Raw genomic sequence first — 20,870 nt, 5'->3', positions numbered from 1 at the left:
GGAAGACACCACATGGATGTGACACAGGGTCACAGTGTTGCATCAACAGGCCCAGGGACAGCAATGATGGCCCCAAACTACAGAAGCCAGGGAAAGGAGCCAGCCCCGCCCACACCTGACCTCAGACTCCAGGCTCCAGAACTGTGAGCAATGAGCCCGTGCCACTGAAGCCACCAAGCCATGGTGTTTTGTCACCACAGCCTTACAAACCATCACAAAGCATGACCTGGACAGGGCCGTGGCCTCAGGAGGCAGAGCATGGGGCTCCCATGGGGCTGTCGTGAAATCGGGAAAACGCTCTGCACCCCTGCAGGACCTGGGAGAGCTGCAGGAGTCAGACAGCCCGGCAATCGGCCACGTCCAGCACTGATGGTCACTCAGCCCTTCCTCTTCACCTCCACCCAAACCTCCCACCTCAGGGCACAGGAAGACAGGAGCAGGGCACTGGCCCAGGACCTCCCACTCCTCCCACCTGGCAGACATAATGGATCAAGATGCTCCCTGCTGAGAACAGATGCCCTCAGACTCTTCCCCCCCAGGGTCCTGGAAACCATACACCCACACAGGGAAAGGCTGTCAGACCAACGAGGGGTTCTCAGGGTCATCAGGGCCCTGTGACGGACAGGACAGCATCTTCTATCACTGGGCCTACTACTCCCCAAACTGCAAGCACCCCGTACGTTCTGAGGGCCCGGCACACACTGCGGAGCCCACACCTTTTGAGGCTTGGGCTCAGAAGGGACCACAGCAGTGGCAGCAACAGCAGTTCCTAACAAGCTGTGAGCCCCGATCTGAAGGGTTTCTCAGACGGCTTTGCCTACAGGTTCAGGGACAGCCCCACTCTTCACCATCAAATGATTTCTTTGAGAATTATAACTAAGCACCTGCGACAGGTGAGGCCAGGGCTCAAGTTTTGGATTCAACAGTGGAGAGGGGAAGCCCAAAACCGCAGATGCCCAGAAACCAAGAAAAACCCAATCATCATTTCACACCGACTCCCTGAATCCCACAGGGAACCCCGCTTTTGCTCCGACACAGGGCATCACGATGCCCTTAGCTGCTGGAAAGTCCCCCCAGATACCCTGCCACCTGCTACACTGACCCTCTCAGGGCGACAGTCACGGTAGGAACACGGATGACTCCTGATAATGGCAGGGGCTGCAGACCAAGGTCTCTGTCCCTTGAACACCACCCACCCCTGACTGACCCATCGTCATCGATTAGCCGCAGGCAGAGGGCAGAACACGGGGCTGGCAGATCTCCCCAGGTCGCCAGCAGTTTGCGAATGCACCCCAGATTCACGGGCAACCAGCCAGCAGGAACACTGACGTCCTGACTTGGAGCCCCAGCTCCCCAGCGGCTCCCCTCTGCTGGGCACTAGGAGGACATGGCCCGCGCCCTCGAGCCCTCCTACCTGCCTCACTTCATCACAGAACAGGACGAAGACCAGTGCGTACAGGACCAGCTCGGGGGTGTGCGGCACCGCATGGAAGTCCATGAGCAGCACGTAGGCAAAGAGCAGGAGGAAGGCGATGTAGAAGACCACGTTCCAGGAGAAGACCACGAACGGGGAGGTGAAGAAGGCCACGTAGTGCCACAGGAGCCGCTTGTGCTTGTCCACGGGCTTCTTCCTGAAGGAGAGGCCAGACGTCATGGTCCAGGCACGCGGTGGAGCGGTCAGGTCCAGCCCTGACGACACACACACATCCAGGAAGGGACCACACAGGGCTCCAGGACTGAGCCCGCCAGACAACTCCGCCTAGATAACTGACCCCACCACCCGCCGTCTGAAACCAGACCCAGGAAAAGCCTCCCTGCAGTGAACCATCCCTTATCCAAGAGCGTGCAGGTGTGGACGCACATACACACTTCACACTTGCACACGTGCACACACACACACACACACACACACACACACACACACACGGGGGTGCCCCAGCTCCTACCTGAACGACACGAAGCCACAGCCCACCAAGGGAATGAGAAACAGACACAGAATGATCTTCCAATTCTTGGTGTCCCGGGAGATCTCTCCATACCATTGCTTGGAAAGAAAATTCTACAAGGACCCAAGACAACACAGATTTGATTCACGCAGGTGACCTCTCCCCCAGCCCCCACGCCTCCCCAAAACAGATCTAAGTTAGTATTCTTATAAGCTGCCTGGACTCGTGAGGGCTATGAGAGAACAACTTAAAATCCTGTTTGATTTTAGGTTTTCTTCTAAGTTGGGGTATGTGAGCTTTCAAACAGCCACGGGAGTGCGAGTTCAATACACCGATGGATCCTCAACCAGCTGATTCTCACTACGTGAGTCCACACCAGTATCCTTCTGACTCTCTTCTCTAATGATCACAAATTCGCGGGCATGGCCAACCCTGTCTGTAGGCCCCCAGGGATCCCTTTCCAGACACAGGCAGGTGTCAGTCTTGCTGGGAAACTGAAAGGGAATCAGGGAGGAAGAGACCAAGGTCAGTGACCATTCAAGCTAAAATGCTCCCAAAGCTTTGCCCAGACTGTACCGGCCCCTGGAGGTGGGCAGGGCTGTTCCTCCAAGGTGGGAATCAGAAAGAGCTGGGGCAGGAGAGAGGGTGAACCTGACCACAGCCAAGGGACCCACAGCTCTCAGAAAAGAGCCCGGCAGTGGAAGGAGCTTGTGGGGGATGCGGAGCAAAGGGAGAGCTGGGGCCTCCTCGGTGCCCACCAGGAGGGCAGGGACTGGCCAGCAGTGCCCACAGCTCCTCAAGGAGGAGGAGGAGCATGAGGACCACTAAACTCAGAGGAGGAAGAGGGCTTCTGTGACCCTCTGTTCAGAAGGGGCAGGCTGGACCCCAGGAGCAGCCCCCAGTGAGCAGCAAGTGCAGGTAGTGGGTGAGGATCCCCGGAGGAGCCACACCGAGGCCCACTCTACAGGGTCTCCAGTGGTCCCAGCGGGTGGAGCCCCAGTGGCCTGAGTGAGTTTCCTCCTCAGCACTTCGCGGCTGTCTGCCTCCAGGGACTCCCCGTGGAACGCACTGCCTGCCAATCCTTGCTTGGGGGCCCACTGGATGGGCAATAAGGCAAGGAGAGGTCAGACCTCCTCACTCCCCAGCTCCTGCTGGTGCCGAGCATACCCAGCCACCACCCTGTGGCCCCATTAGGCCCCAGTGGCAGCGCTGGTTGGCTGTCACGGTCACCAGCAATGGTCTGACCCCACACAGCAACCTGACTGCAGGAAGCAAGGTCCCTTCCCCGGTGGAGCCACCAGGGACCCCGTGGGCCCAGTGGTGGATCTCCAGTGAACATTAGAGACCTGGATCTGACCAAACCCTGGGACAGGAGCACCAGCCAGTCACCCCCGAGACCCCAGATCCAAGACCCCAGAGAGACGAGCTGGGGCCTGAGAGGTCGTGAGCAGAGGGACTGCCCGGGCAGCCAGCCCAGCCTGCCAGGTGCACCCCAAGCCCAGGCCAGCCTCACTCCAACCCCGCCCACTGCAGCAGAGGCCAAAACAGACCAATGAGACCCTGAGTCCTCGTCCCAGCCCAGGGCTAGTGTCGGATCCAGCTCCCTCACAGGAGCAGGTGGACTCGCTCATAAACACTTGGTGAGACCGTAGGCTGCACGCGAAACGTGTGCGTCGTGGTAGGATCAAACACAGCCTGCTGCTCCCTAGCTGGGCAAGCAGGGGCATTCCAGAACCCTGAGCCCTGAGCCCATCAGCAAGGCGGACACCAGCTCCACGAGGGCTGTGATACCAAGCATGTAACAGGTGTGCCTGGCAGTCACTCGCTCCTCCGCCCCTCCCGCCCCATCTCACGCCCACACCCCTCCCGGGAAGCCTGGGCACCAGGTGTGGGCGGCTGCTCAGTTCAGAGCAGAAGCCGGCAGGATTGACTCTGCCCATTCATAGTCTCTCTACTCGATCCCTACTGCCCGTCACTGTGAGAGTAACAGCTAGTGTGGAGACCGGCCCTTTCACGTCTCTGGCTGAACCCGCACACAGTCCTCCCCACAGCCACCACGGTCTCCCACTTGCCCATCAGAACCTAAGGCCCCACCCACTGAATGTCCCCCACACACCCCGTGTGTTAACGACTTGGTCCCAGCTTGGTGCTAGTGGAGGTGGTGGAATGTCCAGGAGGCCAGGCCTAGTGAGAGGATGTGGGTCTCCAGGGGTGTCCCTGTGAAGGGGACAGTGGGACCCCAGCCCCTCTTCTAACTTTGCTTCCTGGCTGCCATGAGCTGAGCAGCTTCCTCTGCCACATGTCTCCTGCCAAGGTGTGCTGCCTCAACACGGGCCTAAAACCCGCAGGGACAACCAACCACAGACAGGAACCTCCAAATCCGTGAGCAAGGAAGCATTCTCTCTTTATAAGATGATTATCTCAGATATTTTGTGACAGCAACAGAAAGCTGATTCATACACTCCTGTACCCCTCTTGAAGCGAGGATCTCGGCCCCCACCCAAGGCAGCCCCCACCCAAGGCAGCCACCTCCCACATCATCCCCCAACATCTCTGCTATGGCTTTTATGTTGCAGAAGGTTAATTTTCAATATTTTTAAAGCTGCTAATAGCATCTGATGTCAAGGCCTATTTCTGGGCACCTAGTTCTGTGGCTGGTGTTTACCTGCACCCCAGGTTGGGCGATGAAATGCTGGTCTGTGGCCTCCACCGCCAGCTCCAAACAGTTGCTTCCACCCCAAGCTTCGCAGGAGTAGACCAGCAGCTGCTCTGCCAAGTCCTCGTCACTGCTGTAGCACTCCGTGAAGAGCTCTGCACCATCACCAGAGACGGAAGCCAGAATCAGGGCTGGCACCTCGGGGAGCAGCTGGCCCCCAGCCGACCCCCAATCCAAGGACAGCGTGGGCACGAGAATCTCATAAAAGGCACAGAAAAGCCATCACAACACAGTCACTACCCAGCACAGAGCTTTTTAAGACGCACCACACCCTGCAGGGCCAGTGTGATAGTGGGTGTCAGTCAGAGCTCAGGGGATCAGACACAGGAGTCTCCCTCGTTGGTGGGCTTTGGTCTCAGTCCAGGCAGAAGGACAGGAGACCCTCTGCCTCCCCTTAGCTAGCACAGACTCTCCATCCCCTGGGCTTCTGTGCTTTCTTGGTAAGATTTCTTCACAGATAAGTCACAGCATATAAACCATAGAAGGTGGAAGAAACACTGACTTGGAGCATTCAGGTGTGCTCAGTGACAGAGACGGCTGTACAGAACCTCAGAGGAAATGTTTTAAAGTAAAAATAGAAACCATGGCCACCTGAGGTCACCTGGAAATTAATATATTGAAAGAAATGGCTGCACACCTCTTTTCCAACACCAAGAAGCTGAACACATTGTTACGTTAGATTAGACAGTAGACAAAGGTGTCATGCAGATGTCACCCTGCAAACTTAAAGCTGCAGAGGAACAAGGGAGACACTGAGCAGACCCAGAGCTCTCTGCTGTTGGATGACAGTTGCTCCCAACTCTCCCATTCGCACATGGTCCTGTCCTCTGCAAAAAGGGCACTGACCAGCTTTAATTAAGGATTGGATAGCAAAGAGCAGCCAGATGACCGGTCCCGAGGCATCCAGGAGAGGACGGCTCAGGAATGCCTGCTATCCCAGGCCGTGGCTGATCTCCCCCAGCCCTCCTGGAGCTCCAAGGCTCCTACCTTCAGGGACCTACTTGCCAGCCATCACTGGAGTCCCCCTGTGGGACACTGAGGCCTAGAAACCCAACTGCTGCCTCTGCCATTAAAACCAACTCTGCATCAGACCCAGGGACCTGAAGTCTTCTGAGAGCATTTATGTATACACGAAATGCAGACTCACTTGTTCACAGTGCTTAACTATGTCCAAAAAACACCCTGAAACCTCCTGAGGTGTTGAGCTACTTAGGCCTGAGCCAGGTAGCTCTGCAATGACAGTACTCAAGATTTTCACATTCACTCTGGGAAAAGTCCCAAGTGCCTGGAGCAGGAAGCCTGTACACAGCGTGGGGGTCTGCATGGGTCTGCAGCCTTCCGTGAGGCCAGCAGGGGGAGCCCAGACACTCCAGTCTGAGCCTTGGTCCACCTGCACCTCCCCTGGAGTCCCTCTGCTGTGACTTACCCACTGCGCGGGTCTCGTACTCATTTGCCAACTCCTCTGATTCTCCAGCGGCATTGATGTCATTCTTCACTTTGGCCAGAGTCTTCAGAAGCTTGCTGGCTCCCAGGGCTGCCAGAGTACAGCCCCTGGTCTTTTCAAGGGGTGGAGAAACTTAGGTTAACTCAGAATCCCTTGAAGCAGTTGAGTGGACACTAATGGTGAACAAGGATGAACTCAGAGCATGAGCAGGAAGGGGCAAAGTCCCAACTATGTGTAACATTTCAAAGTAGAATTCGTAATGAGCACAAGAGTCTTGGACCTGAATATGTTCAGTCCTAAACAGGGCGACCTCGAGCCTGAAGCTACTCAGATGAAGAAGCAGCGCAGGAAAAGAAAAACATCAAGATAAATGCCCCGAGAAATTGCCAGGGGACGGCAGCCAGTCCTCTATTACAGCTTTGTCGGGCTGCACAAAGAGCTCCCAGATGGGGACAAGTGGGTAAGGACATAAAGGACCTGAACTATGTAACCAGAGGCCATATGTGTGAATTCAGCAGTCCACACCCAACCTGATGCTCTCAAAGTGGAGAAGCTAGTGTTACGTGCTAAATCACACATAAAGTTTTCAATAATTTTTCCAAAGCAGACTTTTTACAAGCCCTATTTCCTGTTCAAAAGGCAATAAAACCAAAAATTAACTTTTTAAACTAAATTTCAATTCCTTACCAACTGAGGAAATATTCACACACCCACACATACTGAGAATCAGGTGCCCACTAGGTGCCCCCCAAGGCAAACCCACTCTCCAGGACCACCCTCCTGAACACACCTCCATCAACATGCAGCACAGCCATGACCACCTGGCATCTGCAGTGTGGGAGCAGTGACAGAGAATGGGAGAGCAGTGTCTGAGACTGGGGTCTCTGACGACTTAATGACTGTCGCATGCTTGGTGCCTGGGAAAGTTTCTGTGCAAAGGGGCAGCATGTCTAGTTGCTATGGTAACACCCTCCATAAGAAGGCTCTGTGCTAGAGTCTTATCAGCCTCAACCTTGCTCTCAGGCACACAGCTCCTGGGAATAGAGGAACTCTCTTGCTAGACAGCCACAATGTGTCACCAAGTTCCTGAACCTGCCTGCCTAACGGTAACTTTAAAAATGGACTTTCTTTTTAAAAAATATTTATTTTTTAGTTGTAAATGGACACAATATCTTTATTTTATTTTAAGTGGTGCTGAGGATCGAACCCAGGGCCTCACACGTGCTAGGCGAGCCCTCTACCGCTGAGCCACAACCCCAGCCCCTGAACAATGGACTTTCTTGAGAGCTGCACAAAGCTCCTAACATTGCACATCGCAACTGTAGAATATAACAGCAGAATAAGCTTCATAATGTTGCTAACTCTGTACCTTTCATGAATACAAAGAATAATGCTTGTACAGTCTTTAATCTGATAATGAGGCACATATAAATAAAGATGGCTGGTGTAATTCTTAGACCTGCTTCTCCATCAGAGAGTAGAGCTCCACCTGATCCCAGCCATTATCTTCAAAATCTGAGTCCATAAAGTGAGTTTTTATTTTCCTAATCCCCATCGTCTCTCACCGGAATCTGCTAATTTGGCCTCACTAGTCGCAGAACTGTGGCCATTATTTTTTTGGTGATGTTTTAGAGTACACGTGAGATTTGAGGTCAGAATTGTTACATCCAAGCATGCCTTTGGTGTGAACTCAAGCTGGACATTTACCTGTTCCCAAATGACTTTGGAGAGCTCCTTCTTGTTCTGCAGAATGGCCCAGATGAAGAGAGCTTGCAGGGGGTGCCGGGTAATGAAAGACACATCCTGGGGGGGGGGGGCAGAGCACAGGGTCAGCTGTGCAGATGCAAATCACTTCAGGTGCCCAGGAAAAGGGGGTCAGGAAGCCCAGGGGAGCGCCCTGTGCTGGAGGCTCTGTGGCTGGGCCATTGGAACAGCAGAGTGACGCGATTTCCATCTCTGCCACCCTCCAGGGGGTGTAATTTGATGTGAAATCTTTCATCTATCATAAAATATAACGTGCAACTAGAAGAAAAGGTATCAAGAGTGAAAAAAAGTGCTAAGAGCAATTTAAAAACTAAAAGACCTCTGACAAGCCAGAGAGAAAGCAATTACTTCTCATCATATAACTCTGTTTCTCATCTAGGGGAAAATTGTTCAGATTAAATTCTATCTTTCCTGTGGTTAAAGTTCAACTATCAGAACATAAAATGTGCTTCTTTCTTTGGATTCTTATTCAAAGATTCAACTCCTAATACATCAATTAAAATCCCAGCTGGTCTTCAAGATTCAAGACCTGTCCTGATAGAAAACAGGATATATTCAAGACCTGTCCTGATAGAAAACATGTATATATTCCCTTTCGACTTCTTTTCATGTTTCGCCAAAGTCTTACATGCATAATGTGTAGTTAGGGGTTGTGCTGCAAAAAAAAAATTTCACATAAACAGTGTCCAAAAGAAGCTCTCTGGACACTTCGACTTCCTGAGAACACCTAGCTTCTTCAGATTTTTAACTCACACACACTTAAAAATCCCAGAATTCCAAAAGATAATGACCTTGTTTGGGTTTCCCCAGAAGCAATCCCGAGATAAGAATTTGAGGTAAGTAGGTTGTTTGGGAAATGATCCCAAAGAAACCAGTAGGAAAGTGAGGAAATGAGACATGAAAAGAGAGACATCAACAAAAAGTGTGGAATCAAGCATGCTGCCATGGTGGGAACTGGAGATCCGCTCCCCTGGACAGCTCTAGAAGTTCAGGCAGAACACTGCCCCAGGCATGACCGACCAGTCACTGGGCTCTGATCAGCGCAAGCGTTTAGCCACAGTCGCTGGTGCTGGTCAGTGGAACCCAGTCTGCCTTCACTTCACATGGAGGACCCAAGCCAGCCCAGGAGCACATCCACACACCCTTTCAAGTGGACACCTGGATTATCCTTTGGAAAATAGTCACTGTCCCTTCTATGCCCAGCAGTTCTTCAGTCCTTTATGTGGGCAGCAGGGAAGTACTTTAACCAGCTCATGCCCGGTAGCCAAGAAGTGAGCCAGCAGCCATTCGTTCGCCCCTGCTCCCCACTAACTGCCTTGAATGCTGCACCAAGCTTTATGATTAGGAAAAGCTGCGACCAGTTTAAAGCAGAGCGTGGAGCAAAACATCAGAAAACTCATCAGATAGCATCTAAAATAAAGGCAGTAGAAAAAATCTTATGTCAATCTGTTGACCACCTTATGGCAATGAGGAGGGAGTAGGAAAGAGATAGAGGTGTTTTTTGTTTGTTTTTCAAAGAAAACTCAAAAGATGGGAGAATTTAAGCAGACAGTACATACATGGAGTTCCACATCCAAATCGTCCCGGCTATTTCTGTCTTCCTTCCAGAAGCCTCTTCGGAAGTTTGCAACCAGCTTCCAGACGAACGTGAGGAGGGCGTCATTGTAGGAGTTCTTGGCAATCTGCAGGTTCCGATACACGAGGGTGCTGAAGTGGCTGGAGAAGAGCTCGGTGAGGACGTCATTGGTGAGGAACTTCTGCAGGTTCAAGCCGTTCTCCAGAAAGAGGCGGACAAATTTGGGCCGGTCCTTTATGAGAGCCGTGAACATGACCTCCTGAAGGTCCGCCGACTAAGGAGGAAGCAGAAAGCGCACTCACAGTTTCCGTCCCAAAGAGGACACGAGGCAACGACCTCCCTCAGCCACATCGTATTTCCAGCTGCCAAGTTAGAAGAACTCAACTCTCTTTCAACACATCACTGAATTATAGTTTAGACTCCTGGGGGACGCAGCATGGTGGGTGGAGTCTGTGACATTGGCCCTCTGTGGGCATTGGATGCCACCTGGGCTTGAGCTTGTGTGGAGCAGAGAGAGGTTCACACGTGTGGGAATGGACCCCACCATCTGGCACAGCAGAAGCACCCAGGTAGGGGTGGGTGGCAGCAGTGTAGCCGGAACCCTCTCTCTGGAGTCTACAGCAGACACAGATTATCAGCCAACCAGTGCAGCCTGGGACCTACTGTGCTTCCTACGTGCCCACGAACCTTCATCTGGCAACCCGATTCTCAAACACACTTGGAAAAATGGGGTCCATGGAACCACACGCCACCAAGCCCGCATCTGCTGGTGTTCCATACCCCAAGTCACTGGAACACATGGCAGTTAGACCTGATTTTTAGTTACCTTTATCTCCACTTTCTGAACTCCTGATAAAACTAATACCATAGAAACTTACTGAGAATCTTAAGAAAAGTCATCAGTGTCGACTTCAGCCACAAGCCAGTAGGCTGCAGACTAAGCCAGCTCCCAGACACATTCCGTGTCCTCCAGAGGATTTATGGCAGTTTGGTTCCATTGTCAACATTTAAAAATTCAAAGATTCATCAAAATCTATACTTCCAGCATCAAGATTTAGGAGTGGAAACCAGACGCCCTGACAACATGGGACCCATCAGCTAGAGTCCGGTGGCAGCTGCTGCTCCCAGGCACCCACACCCTAACTGAGTGCTTCTGCTGTGCCACAGTCTGGGGACAGTGCTCTCTGTCCCCTCGGTCCCCACAGCTCCCCACTGCTGCCCACCCACCCACTTCATCTGCTTATGTTTCTCGCCTGAGCCCTGATCCGGGTGAATATCTCCTGCCGATGGCAGCGTTAATGGCTCTTGTTTCTGTCCAGTGCTGGTCTCAGAGGATCACATGCTGCCTAGAGAGGGAACCGTCAAGGGTCCTGAGAGTCCCTGCCCTGTGCATCCGACTGGGCTGAGCCCGGAAGCAGCTCCCCCTGGGACAAGACAGCGTGCTTCCTCTGCCTCAAGGCAAGTGTCCCCTGTGCCCAGCGTCTCATATTTCACTCTAAACACGTTTCCCTTTCCACGAGTCACAGACTGGAGATGTGAGCAGTGGCTCTCAAACCCAGGGGCCTTGCTGAAATACAGAACGTGGGGAGTCACCTGGGGATGACTCAGCAAGTCTGAAGTGGAGTCCTGCTAACAAGTTCCCGGGTCATGCCAGTTATGCTGCCACCAGCCTTGGGACATACCACGAGCACGGCTGGCACATGGGAAAGGGAAAGGCTTTGCAGTCAGACATGTCTTTGTTCCAACCCAATTTTACCATTTTCCAGCTGTGTGACCAAGGCTAAGATTTCATCTCTGAACCTCAGTTTGTTCTTCTTTGAAATGAGTGGTTGTGAAGGTGAAGTGAGACAGTTGGCAAAATGGGGTCCATCGAACCCTATGCCACCAAACAAGTACCTGCTCATGTTCCCTACCCTAAGTCACCAGAACACTGGCAGTTAGGCCAGGTTTTTGGTTACCTTTCCCTGTACGGGTCAAGCTCCTTTCAGAGGTTCAAGTTCAGAGCAGGCCTTGAATAAGTCATCAGAACTTCCCCTTGTGCAATGCCCACAGAGCTCTGGTTTGTCAACCAACAAAAGGAGATCATCTTGCCGTGGATCAATGTGAGCAGCAAATCAACTAACACAAGGAGACTGCTTTGTGCACCGTGGACGCTTAGACAAATACCAGCATTACTCCAAAGATTTTATGTTTAAACAAATATTTATACAGTGCTTAATAAGTGCCAGTGTTCTAAGTCCTTTAGAAGCATCGTCTGGTTTGATTGTAATGACAACACAGTGAGCTAGGTAGTGCTGTTATCTCCATCTTCAGACAAGCAAAGGTGTGCCGGTAAAGGTTTAACACCAGCTTTTGGAAAGAACTGTAGGCCCTATTTTGTAGTGTTTGCCAATTCCCATGGTGTAAATACTCCCACCGTGGCAAAGTTTCAGCTACCAGTGTCAAGTCAGTGACTGCAGAATCAGTAAGTAGACCACATGTAGTATTTCCAGGAGGCAGAAGCAACACACAGAAATAACCTCCAGAGCACAATAGTGGTAAATGCAGCAAAAGAATTAGTGTTGAGTTTTGATTGATTCTTACCTTTGCTTTTCACTAAATTTATTAAAATCTAAGTTCACATAACTTGATTTTTAATAATAACTATATATAACAACTAACTCACAAAATCCCTAAATATTTAGCAGCCAGCTCTTGCAAGTCAGTGCAAAGTGGCTCAACACACCATTGTACGAAGAAACTGAGACACAGTCCTTGCCCATGTCATGCAGATGAGCTGGCTCCAGAGAACATTCTCAACCACTGTGCCCTTCATGTTTAACAGTCTTTATCTGAGCTGATCAAATTGAGTGTACAATTCAATATGTGACTGAGTTTATGTTTATTTGTACCATCTAAACTTACCAAAATACAACATTTCACACACAGGGATTCATTTAGGACTCAATTAATAAATCTATTTCTAGTTCTTAACTAAAGCCTGCAATGTGGAACAGGGCTTGCTACACGGTACAGAACAAATACAAGATGATGTTTGCCAAAGGAGTGAATAACTTTAAAAATTCATGAGCCATTACTCTGTTTGTACTGCCATCATTAAAACTGATCACATGGAATACAAATCCAGTCCTAGTCTTTGATTAAACAAAGGTCCGAGAGTGTTTTCTGAACCTGGATGCTAAAGAGGAAAGATATGAGGTATATATATACCTTCAAATCAATGCCTACTTGTAGAAAATTAAATAAATCACTAATGACTTCAATTAATTCAGAAGAACTTAAACTTCAAAGAAGCAGTCTTGCAAGCCTACAGTTAGTAATTATTCCTGTCAAGCTGAACTCCTAAGGCTGATTGAACTTTCGCTGTGTATAACCAGTCCCCACTAGAAAATAGGGGCCTAAAAATCTGGTCAGATTTAAAAGCAAGAAAGGCAGTCTGCTGGACAAGATGGTTTTTATTGCATGTGCAAATTCTATATCCAAGATGCTCACTTGGCTCTGGGGATTCTGAGAAGCTGTAAGGCATTCATGGGGTGTTCTCAATCAACTCTTCTGCATCTCATTGCTGATAAATCTCTTATCAGAATTTGACTAAGTGGGGTGGGGTGAGCAAACACAGTGCTTCTGTCTTGATTTTGAGTCAAGCTACTTTCCAAAATCCTGCACCTGTATTTTCCATACTTCCTGCACCTGCATTGCCCATCCATCATAGCATTGCCCATGGTTATCATAGTATTTCTGGAAAGTACAAAATCCTGCACCTGTATTGCCTATCCACTTCCAAGAGCAGATCTGCAGTCCCACGCCAGACAGAAGGCCCCCTCTCCCATGGAGGCTAAAGGGCTAGAAACCTCAGGTGGCATAGGTGGGTGGATATTCTGATGACACAGCCTTCTGCTTTACTGTCTCTTCACAACAAACCTATAAGTCATGTTATCATCCCACACCACAGAAGAGAAAAATAACAACCCTTACAGGAACTCACTGCTGAGACCACTGTCCTCCCTGACCCTGGAGACCCCAGGTGGCCCCTCATTTACCTCCCACCGGCGGTCATTGGTAAAGATCTCATCACTGGCCAGCTCCAGCTGGTTCCACTCCAGCAGAAGCTTCAGCTGCCCATTCCAGTTGTCCTTTTCTTGCTCATTGGTGCTGAAGGCTGTAAGAAGGCAGGAAAAGAACAGGCAGAACAAAGGCCCACACATAAGAGGGTCAGAGACTCCACATGGCCAACCACCAGAGCCATTTGTCAAAGGCGATTCTCAGTCTGCTCTTGGAATCAGAGCCTCCCTCCATTGTCACTCACTCACACCCACAGCCTCTGCCCTGAAGTATGCAACAAAGACCAACTCAGACCACAGCCTCTCCCCACATATTCTCTCATGTTGCCATAGCACACTGACATTTCCACATAGACTCAGATGCAGCCTGAGCTCTGCCTCAAGGGTCACGTCTGATATGTATTAAATCTGACTCTACCAAGTAATGAACCATATCACAACAGTGCTCTTTATGCCTTTGCCACATCTAATATTTTCTACATCTAGGCATCTATACAGACATAATTTCAATTTAGTAAATACTATGATAACCAAATTTCTGGAAAGTACTAGAATGATTCTAAATGTAGTTTAGGTCTGATTTGCACGTCCCACGTGCCTGACCCTACTGTGTATGCATTCCTCTTATTAACCATGCAGCTCCATTCCAGATGGCCTGGGGCCTATTTACTTGAGGTAGCATCCACTCTGATGGAATTCTAAGACAGCAAAGGCCACACAGGAGAATTGTTTAAACTGAGGTTCATTCATAAGCTTCAGGAGATTTATAAACCCCTGGAATTGAATGAAAAGTTATTTATGTGTTTCAAGTCTGTGCGCAACTATGTATTACTCTAGAACAAATGTCCACAGTTTTCATCACATTCTCAGAGGAGTCTGAAACTCAAAAACAATATTTCAAACCACTGCTAGAAATAACTTTTTGAAAAGTATAGTGATCATATTTTGTCAGAATTTTCATGATGCAAAAATTCTTATTCCATTAAATACATATCCCCCTCCCCACAGCAATAATATTCTATCTTTCCAACTATGATAATAAAAATCAAGTGCAAGATATTACAGGTTGAGTATCCCTTATCTGAACTCCTCAGAACCAAAAATGGTCTGTATTTCATTTTTTTCAGATTTTGGAATATTTGCATATATATAAAGAGATTTTCCAGGGTCCAAGAGTAAACATAAAATTTACTTAAGTTTTATATGCATGTTATACACATAGCCTTAATTTGAAGCATTCGTAATAGCTTTGTATATGTATGTAAAATAGCTTCATGGTATTATGGAATTTTCCACTTGTGGTATCATATCAACACTAAAAAGTTTCAGATTTTTTAGCTTTTTTAGATTTTTTTCATTTGGGATTTTGGAGTAGAGATTCTCAATAAAATTTCTTTTAAATAATAAAGTGTGTAATAAGTTTATAATAATAATAAAGTTTCTTTTAAAAAGAAGTACATGCCACCAAAAGTCACAGAAAACAACACAAAGCTAAAACTGCCCACGGAGCTGTTTTCACTTACCTTTATACAGAGCATAGGAAATAGCATTGCTCACAATCTCATCCCCAGCTTCTTCCATTTTAATAACTGTTAACAGGTGAGAACTTTCAAGAATTTCTTTGAGCTGGCAACATTTAAAGAACAAAGTTGTCAATCAGCTGATTTCAGACATGAAAAACATAAACTCTCTTTTGGTGAGAGATCTTTTTATTCCATATTTTTTAAATGTCCACTTAAAGCGGGTTCTGTATCTCTTTCTCTTATCTCCAACATCTGAACCCTTAGCTTCTGACTTCTAAATTGTAATAATGAGTCCTTGACCTCAAAGACAATAAAGTACTGGTTATATAAGAATACACATAGAAACGTCTATAAAAAAAAAGCTTACTAGGGAAGAGAAAGAATGAGAGAGAGAAATATGAATGTATGTGTGACCAACCCTAGCACATTAAAGATCTCAATTGTTGAATAAGTAACTAAATGAGGAAAGAGCAAAAGAAAACCATAAAAACCATCTGAGTGTGGTCATAAAGATGTAAGCATCAGAAAAGGTTTAAATGCAAAAAAGAACCAAGGGGACTTGGTGATTAAGTAAAGAAATGAATAACTTTCTTTATTCTCCTTTGTGATCTTCCTATATTTTTAAATTTTTAATCATGTTTTATAATGAAAGAGCCTCCTATTTCAAAGTTTGGGAGTACTGGTGAGCCTTGTAGGAGCTCAGTGAGAAAGGGCTCCTTGCTTCCTGCTGGAGAAGAAAGAAAATCTGACTTCAGTTGGACTGAGTTTGAAGTTATGGTGGATTCTTCTGGCAGAACTTGGAAATGAGAACCTGGAAATGCAGATTTTCAGCTGGGTGGGAGAAAAAAGTTGGAAGATGGCATGATGTGAAATAAGAAGGATTCTTGAATTTAGAAAATAGGAGGTGAGCTTTTAAGGCCTCTATTTCCTGGGAAAGGTGATGATGGAGGTCTTGGTTCAGAAGATACAATATCCAGATGTGATGAGAAAATAAATGAAAATGGCAGGAAAACACAAAACATAAAGAGTTTGAGGGGGGCAAGATGAGAGCATGGAGGAGAAAGCCATCTTCACCATTTTTGCAGCCTTTGTTCATGCTGAAAGAAAGGGCCCCAGCTAGATATGACAGGCAAAAAGAGGGATCCAGGTTCCAAGATTATAGAGCACAATTCAGAGTGGGAATAACCAAGGGGTGAGATATCTTTTCCTTTGAAATTAAAAGGAAGAAAAGAAAATGAATATGGATACAGAGCAAATTGGTGAGAGCCAGAGAGAACTTCAGGAACCTCCTAACTAGTATCTCCCTCCCCATACACTTTTGCCTCCTCCAATCCTGTGCCCCCACTACAGACAATTTGAACTTTCATGAACACAGTTCTGATCACATTGTCTCCCTGATTTCAGGCTTTCAATGGCATCTTTTTATACCTGAATAAAGACTAAAACCTCAAAACAATATACAGAGAGCTGGCTACTTGGGTCCCTCTGAACTCTTCGGCTTCCATTCACACTACCATCTTTAAGCTCCTTGGGTATGTCAGACCAGCCTCTCCCCCAGGACCTTTGCCTTGCCATTCCCACCAACACAATCTCAACCATCTTCTCACCCACTCTCATCCTTCACACACTGGCTCCCATATCACTTCTTCTGCAAGCCTTTCACAAAGCCCCACAGCAGGACCACCTCCCTTGGCACATGTCCTTTTTATTATGTTATTTTTCTTCAGAACACTTATTTAAATTTGAAATTATATGCTGCATTTATTGTAATTATTCAACATAAAATTTTTTCAACTTCTTCTTCCTCTATGAATACAGACTGTTGTATACACATTTTTTTCTGTAGTGCCTATGCCAAAATATAGCACACAGTATATGCTCAATAAATACCAATTAGATAGTTTAAAATGAATGAATGAACAATATCTAGATTGGCTGATGGATTAGGATACTACAGAAGATTAAGTTCTTGAGAACTTCAGGAGCAGATATGGGAGAATTAGTAGGAGAAGTATTAGGAAAAGAAAGTGTGGTCCCAGTAGAAGAAGTATAAGGGATTTTTTTGGAAAGGTCAATAAACCATGAGTTCAGGATTTGAGGTTGGACATCCACATGATCAGTGAGGAAGATTGATCTTACCCAGGAAGATTGCTTCTATGCTTCACTAAATGTAGACATTCATTCACTAATAATCCCACTTTTGAGCCTGGTCTTTTAGGAAATCTGTTTCCATGAAACCCTTTAGGAGTGTATAATTAAAATGCAATGATTTTCATTTTTGGTGTATGTCTTCTGATTGACATGATTATAAATGTATTTCATTAGATATGAATGTGAATTAGATATAAATCCCAGAAAGGATAATAAAAACACAGGGGTAAAATGTGCCTAACTTTTAGTTTAAGATGAATTGTCTGTGTTTTCTTGAAGTAGAAATAAGAATCCCTCAAAAGTGTTGGAGAACCCATTAGATGGCCTCTGTTCTTCAACATGACATGGTGCAGATCCCACATGTCAACTTGTACAAGGAATAAGAGGAAAGTCACTACTAGAATGGAGCTGAGCCACCTTTGATAGATAAACTAAGAGTTTCCTATTCCTTCCCCATGAATATCCTTGCACTGACCACTGAATTTCTCCCACCCAACAGAGAACATTGAAACTGGAGATCAATATGCAACATCTTGCTTTGATACAAGACCATTGGGATCGGTCTATTTATATGTTTATAACTGACTCAACCTATTCAGTTATGAGAATGTAGGGAATCAGTCAACAAGAGGAGGGTGACCCTTCCCTTCCTCTTTGCAGACTGCCACACAGGGAGCACCATCGGAACTGGTCCCCTGGCACTCTCACCCTTCACCTACTCAGGGTGGGGAGTGACACTGGCCTTGCCTAACCAGCCCTTGGCTGCTTATCTTGTTGGGATCTGCTCCTTGCAGAGTGCTAGGGCTCTGGTCTGCATCTACCACCTGCCTTGCCTGGTGGGGAGGCCAGAAGGTCCCTGGTGCTGCCGTGCTGGGTGGGCCCACCTCTCCTACCTGGGCCTAGGCATAAGGAGGCCTGTGGTGGAGGCAACTGTACACCTCATCTTTCAACTTTGTCTTCACCACCCATAAAGCTGCAGTTTTCATCTCAATCTGATTCTTGTTTATATCTCTCAACTGGACTTGGATCAGACACAAAAGAATCTAAGTGAAAACTTCCATATAAAACTACCCATTTTAGCTTCTTTAGTAAAGTCTGGAAAATATGATATCTCAAGTAGAAATATCATATAAACAAACATTAGAGAGGGCCGACTCAGCATCTATGCCACTTTCCAGCCACGGGAGGAAGGTCCATCTGTGTTTTCTACATTCTGAGTTTTAGACAGTGAGGTCTAATCCAGACAGGACTTGTATCCTGCTCATTTCAATATCCCCTGCACCAGGGTGACCAGCTAGGATCCCTGTTGTGTGAAAGTAAAGAAGAACACAAGGGTCCCATTTCCTGGTGCCAAGAAGGCTGGGTTGACTCTTATCATTGTTTACTAGGATTTGGTTTGCCCTGAATTGTCATAAGAATGACAAAGGCCACCATAAGCAAGAGGAAAGTGTCTCTCCTATTCCAGGATGCTGATTTGCTGCATTTGATATTTGGAATTAAATACTGTTAAAATACCAATCTAGTGAAAGAATCATCATTATTATGATGCATACTAAATCTAACCTTCAAGTCTCATGATGAAATGGGCTCTATTATGAAAATAATTCTGTGTCTGAGTCTGTTATTTTCTTTATGGGAAAATTCCCAAGTGGCAGCTCATGGTCCTAAAAATATCCAAATACCTAAGGCCATTTTTTAATGGGTTGATGTGAAGGCACCTGTTGACATTTATGTGGACCTTCTAATGAGCTGAGCAGTAGGAAAGCAAGTCGTTCCAAATCAACAACAATCATGAATCAAAGAAAAATGAGAAAGTATAGCACTAACATGTTCAAACAGTTTTATAAGCCTAGCCATTAATAGCCTGGTAAGTTTTCCATTAAGTTCAGCTTTCTCATATAATCCAGAAAGAAAGGTGAGAGATTCTGAGCTGAAACTCAGGCAGTTAGTGCAGAATGGCAACTAGTCAGGAGGGAGTTTCTTCAGTAGATGTAGGCTCAATTAGAGTCTGCACTTCGAAAATGTCATTACCAGGGATTTCCTCCCTCGCCGTCACCACTACATACAAAACACAGAAGCACATTTGTGGCATCATGGCCTAAGAGACAGATTACAAGCTTTGCGAACTGCCCTGCATTTAAACTCTTTAGAAGGAGTGGATGCTTGCAGAGTCACTTAGCTCATCCACATTTCAATTTCCAGCAGAACACTTGGTGTGGGCCAAAGCAGAGCCTCAAAGTCTCAGAGGACAGACCAAGCACCTGCAGCAACCAGTGGAGTGGGACGTGTGAGGTCCCCCTTCCCATAAGCTCAGCCTCTTCTCCCTCAGCTCTCCACCTCTCCCCCTGAGCTCACCCATTTGATCCAGCTCTCAGTCTCCTCCTCGGGCAGCCGGGACACGGTGCGGGGTAAAAAGCGCACCAGCTTCTCCTTCACCATGGAAGATGTCAGGGCATCCTCCTCCTCCACCAGGCTCGCAATCACGTCGGCGATCTGCCCCGAGCCCTCCACCACCACACAAGGGATCTTACTCTTGATGGAGGTGTTGATGGCCTGGGAGAGCAGAGAGTTGAGCAGACATCAGAGACCTGGGTCATCCAGAGCCCAGCTCGGAACTGAGGTTCTAAGGCAGGTCAGTGAACAAAACCCATCGTCCTTGCACTTATTCCTTGGAGACTTCTATTTCAAATCAGAAGCAAATGAAATACCTGTACCTGCTTTAAGAACAGTAAGGAGCCCTACGGCATCCTGTGTCAACATCAACTTCCAAAACAAAGACTCCTGTGACACCACAGGTGCTTCAAAATATCCTTACATACAAACCAAACATTGATATAGCTTTAAGTGACAATGACTAAGATTCTGTTTATCATTACTGTTGGTATCTTATCTGATAGAAGTTACTAAAACTCATATTTTGAAGGTCTGAAAATACCTTAAAAGCAGTAGCCCAGATTTTGTGTTCTGTTCATTATATATTTCCCTTCTTGAATAATTTAGTTTGCCCTTATTATTAAAAAAAAATAACCACGTACCCTACTTTTATTTTCTTTACAGTAATTGCAGAGGTCAGCATAGGGGAATGAGAATTCTAATCATGTGACAGCAGAATAAAGTGATCTATCTGCACCTGGGCACAGAGATACTATGAGACCCTTTCCTCCAAGACTAAATGATTCTCATAGGGAAGATGTGTCCCCTAGAGGCAGGTGTGGAGCCCAGCTATCGGCTGAGCAAGCAGGCTGGGAGCCCTGTGCCTGCACTGGAGGAGGGTGCGGGGCATGTGCTCCCTGCAGAGCTGGAGACAGCCGGCTGTTGCTCTCTCCCCTCCCCGGGTCTCCTGTGCCCCTTCTGTGGGTTGTGAGCTAGCTAAGCAGACCTCTGTGCCTGATGCTATGGAAATGCCACCCTAGACCTGCAGGGGCTCTCTGATCTTCCCCTCCATCCAAAGCCAAGAAATCTTCATTCCAAATCTAAAATGTGAGCGAAGCATAATACATGCAGCCACCTTTCAGTAACTCTCTCTCCACCTCTTCCTCTTTTTAGTATTCCTGCTCTTTAGTATTCACTGGTGACCAGTTCACACTGGGAAAAAAGTCTGTTTTAATTATTTCCTGAGAAGTCTTTCCCTGAAGGACCTTTGTTCAACAATGGTCTCAAGAGCAGATCTCACAGTGGGTACTTGTTAA

The 20,870-nt window shown here is 47.3% G+C and overlaps 1 protein-coding gene across 1 annotated transcript in view; it reads right to left on the bottom strand.

The window, feature by feature from the left end:
- The window catches only part of TRPM8 (transient receptor potential cation channel subfamily M member 8), a gene marked incomplete at its 5' end in the record, with an annotated part of 74,828 nt that overhangs the window by 35,404 nt on the left and 18,554 nt on the right, over nucleotides 1-20,870 (bottom strand). Inside the window, 9 exons of the mRNA XM_081260638.1 lie at nucleotides 1,415-1,631; nucleotides 1,947-2,059; nucleotides 4,612-4,757; nucleotides 6,089-6,218; nucleotides 7,814-7,909; nucleotides 9,430-9,720; nucleotides 13,487-13,605; nucleotides 15,031-15,133; nucleotides 19,537-19,734. Of these exons, the coding sequence (XP_081116764.1) occupies nucleotides 1,415-1,631; nucleotides 1,947-2,059; nucleotides 4,612-4,757; nucleotides 6,089-6,218; nucleotides 7,814-7,909; nucleotides 9,430-9,720; nucleotides 13,487-13,605; nucleotides 15,031-15,133; nucleotides 19,537-19,734 (1,413 nt within the window). The remainder of the gene's footprint in view (nucleotides 1-1,414; nucleotides 1,632-1,946; nucleotides 2,060-4,611; nucleotides 4,758-6,088; nucleotides 6,219-7,813; nucleotides 7,910-9,429; nucleotides 9,721-13,486; nucleotides 13,606-15,030; nucleotides 15,134-19,536; nucleotides 19,735-20,870) is intronic.

The sequence above is a fragment of the Spermophilus citellus genome (assembly GCF_964194105.1).
Source record: "Spermophilus citellus genome assembly, chromosome: 11".
In the NCBI taxonomy this organism is placed as follows: domain Eukaryota; kingdom Metazoa; phylum Chordata; class Mammalia; order Rodentia; family Sciuridae; genus Spermophilus; species Spermophilus citellus.
This window is presented reverse-complemented; position numbering and strand designations above follow the sequence as displayed.